The following is a 6,669-nucleotide window of genomic DNA, read 5'->3' as shown; positions in this document are numbered from 1 at the left end:
CCTGTAGTCCCAGCTACTTGGGAGGCTGAGGCAGGAGACTCACTTGAGCCCAGGAGTTGGAGGTTGCTATGAGCTGTGATGCCATGGCACTCTACCTGGGGGGACAGGGTGAGGCTCTATCTCAAAAAAGAAAAGAAAGAAAGAAAGAAGACAGCCACCAAAGGTCACAGGATTCCATTTATGTGAAATGTTCGGAATGGGCGAGTGGATTAATGATGGCCTGAGGCTGAGGGGGGAGCAAGGAATGACTTATGGGGAACAGGATTTCTTTTGGGGGTGATTAGAACCTTTAGAAAAGGTTCTAAAACTGATTACAGTGATGGTTGTACAACCCTGTAAGTATCCTAACAACCACTGAATTAGACCCTTTAAAAGGGTCCGTTGCCTGAGATGTGAATTATCTTCTCCATAAAACTTAAAATAATACACACAACACAGTAAAATGTAATTTCAAATAAATACACGTTTTTATATATGTTAAAGTAATGCTATATTCATGTTGCAGTAATAACATCCATGTGTATAATTATGTATTATATTACCATGTTTGGGGTTTTTGGGGTTTTTTGGTCTGGTGTGGCTGAGTCCAAGGTTGGATGCTTAAAACTTGGTTACCCCCATCCTCATGTCACTTGGATCAATAAGCATGAAATTTGCTGCCAGATGGCAAAATGTGCCTAAAAGCCTCTGGAGCTTCCTGGGGGCAGCAAGGGCTCTGCACCCCAAGGTGGGAAGGTGGGTGTGGGAAAACAGCTCCCACCCCAGCAGAGCCCTTATGCCCCCTCTCTATGCTCTGGCCCTCTCTGCTGCACCCCGCTGGGTCACCTTCTGCTCCCGCAGGGCCCCTGCCTGGGACGACTACTGCAGGAAGGCCTCTACCTGCCCAGATCTTTCCCCCTCAATTTCGGTGGTGCCCTGCCTGCTCCTCTGTGTGGCCTGCTCTGATTTCCCTGCCTCTGCCTCTGGGCTTTGTCTGCAGCTCCGTGGAGCTTGGCACCTCTGTGTTCCTGTGGGGTAGTTGCATATCTGTGAGCTGCTCCCCTGACTTGGGGCTCGAGTGTGACTCAGCTGTGTGTCGTCAGTGACCGACACAGGCTCAGGCTCCGTGCCAAACAGTCCTCCGTTCCTCCCACCCCCACTCCTTCCCATCCACCATCCAGCCTGCATCACAGGCCTCTCCAGGCAGAGCTCGCCCTCCCTCGCTGGCCTGTGGCTTGTGGCTGTAGGATATGACCCCCAGCCTCACTTCCCTCCTTTCTGAATAGATGATTCCAGATACTCCTGAGGATAGGGTGGAACCAGTCCTGTGTCTGAGCCTCTGGTCTGTGGAGCGAGCTCACTGGTCACCTGCCTCCCCTGTCCTTCCTGGGTACCCCCAGCTCCCACTCTCCCACTATCTGGCAAACCCCATGTTTTCTCACCACCACCCCAGGAAGCTTCTTCACTTAAACCTTTTCCAATTTAATAGCCCAGAGGAGGCCTGTATACCGGCTCCAGGGCCGCCAGGTTTCTGTCCCAGCTCCTCCTCCGTCTCCAGCCTGGGAGACCCGGCCTTTCCCACTCTGCATCGGCCTCCTCTCCCACAGAGGGGATGGAAGGCCTGATCTTTTTAGGTCCTGGCCTGACATGGTCAGAGCTGTCTGTGTGGCTCTCCCTGCAGTGGGATGAAAGGCTGGGCTGGAGAGTGTCTCTGTGCGGAGCTGGGTGGCCATGGGCCAGTCCCTTTCCCTCCCTGGGTTTATTCCCTTACCTGGTACATAGGAGTGAACACCTCTGTCCTGAGACTCTGAGGGCCTGAGGGCCGAGGTGAGGGGCCTGTCCCTGCCCCCAGGTACTAAATGCCTAAGTGTGCGTGAGTAGAGCCAAGCCAAGCCAGAAGCTCACTGAGGTCAGGACTCCTGTGCACAATAGCCCAGGGCCTGGGCCCTTGTGGGTGTTCACTTCTCTTTGTTGATTGCCTCAGGGGTGTGGGAGCCTGTGGGGGTTGCAGAGGGGCTGGGGCCTGCTGACCTGCCATGCTCTGTGCTTCTCCCACAGTTCCCGATGGGTCCTGGCTCAGACGGCCCGATGGGCGGCATGGGCGGTATGGAGCCACACCACATGAACGGATCGTTAGGTGAGTGTGCTCCCCCGTCCTGCCCCGCCCAGGCAGTCAGCCCTTTGCCTCAGTTCTGGGAACTAGTTCAGGTTCACAGCCCTGGTCTTGGATGGGTACTTAGAAAGATCCAGAGAAAGATACTGCCCAGAGAAAATTCTTTGCACAGAAATGGTATGGGATTTGGGTGGAAGGGCTTGGGGGACCTCTCCGGGGAGCAGCGTGCAGGTTCTGAATTGGGTTGTTTTCCCTTTCAGGGTCAGGTGACATAGATGGACTTCCAAAAGTGAGTGTGTTCACGATGTCCCCCCCTCAACAGCACCCCGTCATTTGGGCGTGTTGTGGGAACATGGGGGCTCACCTCCTCTCCTCTGTCCACAGAATTCTCCTAACAACATAAGTGGCATTAGCAATCCTCCAGGCACCCCTCGAGACGATGGCGAGCTAGGAGGGAACTTCCTCCACTCCTTCCAGAATGACAATGTAAGCCCCACCTGACCCGATACATGCTGCCTTGGTCTAGCAGGGTTACAAGCCCTGTGGCTGTCGCCCGGCTGCCGAGCTGGTGGCCTAGCAGCCTTGTTGGGGGCTTTCCACCTTGGGTATGTTTCCACGGGAAGTGCGGAGCCCTCAATGTGCTGCTGGCAGGACCCGCTGGTGGTGGCCTCATGCAGGCAGGATGGAGGTCTCTGGTGCAAATTAAGCTGACATGGCTGGGGAGCCCTGGACTGAGTCAGGGGCAGCATTGGCCCTGGGTCCCTTTCCATCTGTCCTGGGGAGGGAGGTTCCTACAACCAGTGATTTCCAAGGGGCTCACATAGGCTGGCTGCCTGCTTGTCCCCTAGTGGCTTCTGCGTACTTTCTCATTTGGAGGAAGTGTTACTGTTAAGTTGCTTTCCAGAACCCCACAGGGACTGGCCCCTCCCCAGGGCACCCTGGTTATTCTCTGGCTCATCAGAGGGCTGCACTGGAGGAGGAGGGCAGTGTCTGGAAAGAAGGGGGTGATTCAGAGAGGGGAGGAGCAGGAGGGGCTGCTGATGGGAGACAGCCCTTGGGTTCCCCATCGGTCCAGCCACACCCCCAGAAGGTCCTGTCTAGCCTGAAACCTTCACAGACCGTTGGCCCCTTACTGTGCCTCCGACCTCCCCAGCCGTGGCCCTCACCACCCCCCTTGTTTGCTTCTCCCTTCCAGTATTCTCCAAGCATGACGATGAGTGTGTGACCCCCCCCTTCTCCAAGACACTGAGAGAGCCGGCATTGCAGGCGGGAAGATGCCAGAAATTATGCAAGAAGAAGTGAGGTGTCATTATCCAGGAGCTGGGGGAGGGCGTCTCCTGCTTCCCCCCAACCCCCACCCCCTCTACACCCACCTTTCCCAATTTAGTTTCATGCAATAAAAAGGCCGAACTTTTAGTTCCATAAAACATGAAGGACAAAACTCCAAATAAAAATTTATTTCAAGTCAGTGGCCAGAAAAATCCCACCCTTTGCCCTGTCCCAGAAGGACCTTTTCTGTACATGACACTTTTTTTTGTTGTTTTTTGTTTGAGATTTTACCGTTGTTGGGATTTTTTTTTTAATTTGTTTTCAGGGGGGTTTGGGGGGGGAAAGTTTTTTAAATGGAAGCTTCTAGCAAGCCCCCCACCCCACCTCAATCAACCTCTATGCTTTCTTCTCTAAGAAAAAAAAAAGAAAAAGGCAAAAAAAAAAAAATAAAACCACCCAAATCCAGAAAGCCCTGCTGTCTGTACCCGAGCCCTTCCGCCAGGAAAGCTAGTCTAGGTGTGAGATCTCACACTGTCTTTGTAGCCATCTAAAAGTAATAATAAACTGGACAGTTTACAATCAGTGGTTTCTTTGAAAAAGCCTTTTTTGGAAGGTCAAAAAGGAAGTCAGCCTTTTCCACTCGGGGTTCTGGCTGGTTTGTGCAATGGCCCTGGGGTGGCGGGAGCCTGCTTGCTTCTGCCTGGCTTCTGTGGCAACAACAGTGGCACACTTGGACCCCAACACCCACCTACCCTCGTCACATGGCTGGAAGGGCCAGACCACCCGACCCCTTTCAGGATTGACCACAGCTGAGACCTGTGCCGTGACCCGTGACTACGCTGTGCTCCCAGGACGGCGACATCCTCTCTCTCTGGACCTCTCCTATCCCATCTGGCCTCCCTGCCTCTCCAGCCCTCCTCTGCCCCCACCCCAGTCTTCCCAGCAAGAATCCTGCCAGCTGGGAGGTGGCCTGGAGCAGAGTAGGAAAGGCCGCCACCGGACAGGATGGCTGGGACCTGGAAGCTGTGACCACCACATTTGAGTCCCAAGACCCTCACTCGCATCGGCTCCGTTGTGGGCATGGGCAGGGTGGGCTAGAGCTCTGGTTCCCTTTGATTTTTTTTTTCCCCTTTATTCCTCCTCCTTTTTCAAAGATGGGATATTGACCAGGATTGTGCTGTATATGCTTGGAACTGGATGGAAAGACTGGAGTGGCTGTGGGGGGTGGGGGGATGCCAGCAACCAAACAGATGTGCTGTTTCCCGTCCCGTTTTTATTTTCAAAAACCGACAAACCTGACAGTGGAGCCTGTGCCCTCCCAGGAGGGCAACTCACGGCCCCCCTCGCTTCTTCATCCTCCACGGAAACCCGTGTCTTGCCCTGGAAGACACCCGAGTTCTTTGTACATTGACACGCCCTCCTGCCCCCTCCCCTGTAGCTGGTCTTTGTTTTACCACCCCCTTCTCATCCATGTATATCATATTATGTGAGATATCATCTGCCTGAAAAAAGACCTTGTGCGGATTATTGGGAACATTGTAGCTGTTTCTGTGTTTTTTCTTACCTTGTAGTCTGGTTCTGAATTAAGAGAGGAAAAAAAAAAAGTAATTATGATACATTGTAGTTTGTGTACGATATATGTTGATAACGTTTTATTAAAGGGACATCTTTTTTCCGCAGCCCTTCCTGACATGTTTGGGGGAACGTGGGTTGGAGTTTATTATATTCATTTCAAAATGCAGGGTGACCTGTTGGGCACAGTTCTTGTTCCTGGTGCGTAACAAGGGTTTTGTTCTGCATTTCAGGCACCTGCCTTCCCTTCCTGGGTGTGTTCATTCTGTGGAGAGGTGCATTGGCCTTGGGGGAGGCAGGTTGGGAGGAGAGAATACCGGCCTCGGTTTAAATATTTGGGGACCTTCTGAAAGCCAGCTTCGGTTTCTGGTCTATCAAACACATTTTGGTTTGCTGGAATGTTTGTATTTTTCTGGAAGCAGAGAAAGGTTCCTGGTGCCCTGTGTTTTATGTCTGGCCAAGAAGCTTGGGTCCTATGGAATCTGCTTCAGCCCAAGCCTTGGCGTGGCACCTCCACGGCAGCAGGGCCCTGGAAGGATGTTAAGAGGAGCACAGTCTGACTAGAACAGTAGGTAACCTAAGCCAGCTGCATCCTGGAAGGAGGACAGGATGTGGGAAGAGCCATCCCAGCCAACATCCAGGAGGGCCAGGGTGAGGTGAGCAGCAGTGGGTGCTGACTTGCACAACATCTAGAAAATAGAATTTTCTATGTACTTGGTCCTTTGGGGACCTCATTCTGGGCTGGCAGCAGGAGCAGGGACCCATAGCGCTTGGACTCCATATTTATAAGGGTTTCAGCCACCAGATTGCAAATTGCCGGATTGAAACCTTGCCCTTGCCACTGTTTGCTGTGTGGCCATGGGCAAGTTAGCTTATTTTGTCCTTAGTTTCCTTATCTCTAAAATGGGGGGTAATGGCTGGCCCCCTTCTTGGGGTTTTGAGGGTAAGTTAACGCAAAGGACTTAAAGTGTATCAGCCACGAGTGCCGTTGTTACCCAGATTTGGGGGGAGTCCTGATGGGTGTGATGAGTCCTACCCTCCCTCACCTTGGGACAAGACTTTCTTCCATAGACACCTTGGAACTGTTGGGAAAATGTCCCCATCAGATAGGAGAGGAGAGGAGGCTCAGGCAGCGGTTAAGCGGTACTGAAGGAGGTGGGGAGGATGGGGACACCGTCCCTGTCACCTGTGTGCCTTAGAGCAGGCGTCAGCCTCGGGCAGGAGCCTAGGAGTGGGGCATCCAAGCAGGAGGGCAGCAGGTCCCAGGACCCAACCTGTAAGGAGGACCTATGTGTGCCCCACCGCCCACCTGTGTTTGGGGGGTGACAATCCTGAGCGTTCTTTCTTACCACTCCTTAGTCCCAAAGTTCTCTTTACAACATAAATGGTCCTGAGGAGGGCTGGTTCTGGGTCGCCCTCGCCTAGGGACAGGCCTTTGGGAAAGGACTAGAGTTTGCCCCCCAGTGTTTTCATGGCGCAGCCTGGGCTTGAGCAAAGGTCACCTGGGTGCTCACAGGCCAGTAAGAGGATCCCAAAGTGAGGAGCAAGGAAAGAGTGTCGTGCCTCTGTGGGCTTCATATTTCGGGAGTTGGCTCAGCATAGCCGCTGCTCTCCTGCTGGTCATCACGGTCCACGAAGCACCCGATTCTAGTGACAGCCCTGAGGCCAGAGACATGCCCCACCACCACCACCGCTCTCTAAAAGCAGAGGCACACAGAGCAGAGCTCCACCTGGGG

The 6,669-nt window shown here is 53.4% G+C and overlaps 1 protein-coding gene across 2 annotated transcripts in view; it reads left to right on the top strand.

Annotated features, from left to right (window-relative positions):
* The window catches only part of SSBP3 (single stranded DNA binding protein 3), a 172,533-nt gene extending 167,493 nt beyond the window's left edge, over window positions 1-5,040 (top strand). The window contains exons 15-18 of one of the 2 annotated variants that reach the window (XM_003793113.3): window positions 2,038-2,116; window positions 2,353-2,381; window positions 2,477-2,578; window positions 3,288-5,040. In XM_003793113.3, coding sequence (XP_003793161.1) covers window positions 2,038-2,116; window positions 2,353-2,381; window positions 2,477-2,578; window positions 3,288-3,317 — 240 coding nt within the window. In that variant the 3' untranslated portion in view covers window positions 3,318-5,040. The remainder of the gene's footprint in view (window positions 1-2,037; window positions 2,117-2,352; window positions 2,382-2,476; window positions 2,579-3,287) is intronic. The other variant, XM_003793112.3, reaches the window with a different exon arrangement.
* The last annotated feature ends 1,629 nt before the right edge of the window (window positions 5,041-6,669 follow it).

The sequence above is a fragment of the Otolemur garnettii genome, unplaced genomic scaffold (assembly GCF_000181295.1).
Source record: "Otolemur garnettii isolate 467f Iridium unplaced genomic scaffold, OtoGar3 scaffold00066, whole genome shotgun sequence".
Lineage (NCBI taxonomy): Eukaryota > Metazoa > Chordata > Mammalia > Primates > Galagidae > Otolemur > Otolemur garnettii.
Note: the sequence above shows the minus strand (reverse complement) of the source record. Positions and strands in the feature narration are given on the sequence as shown.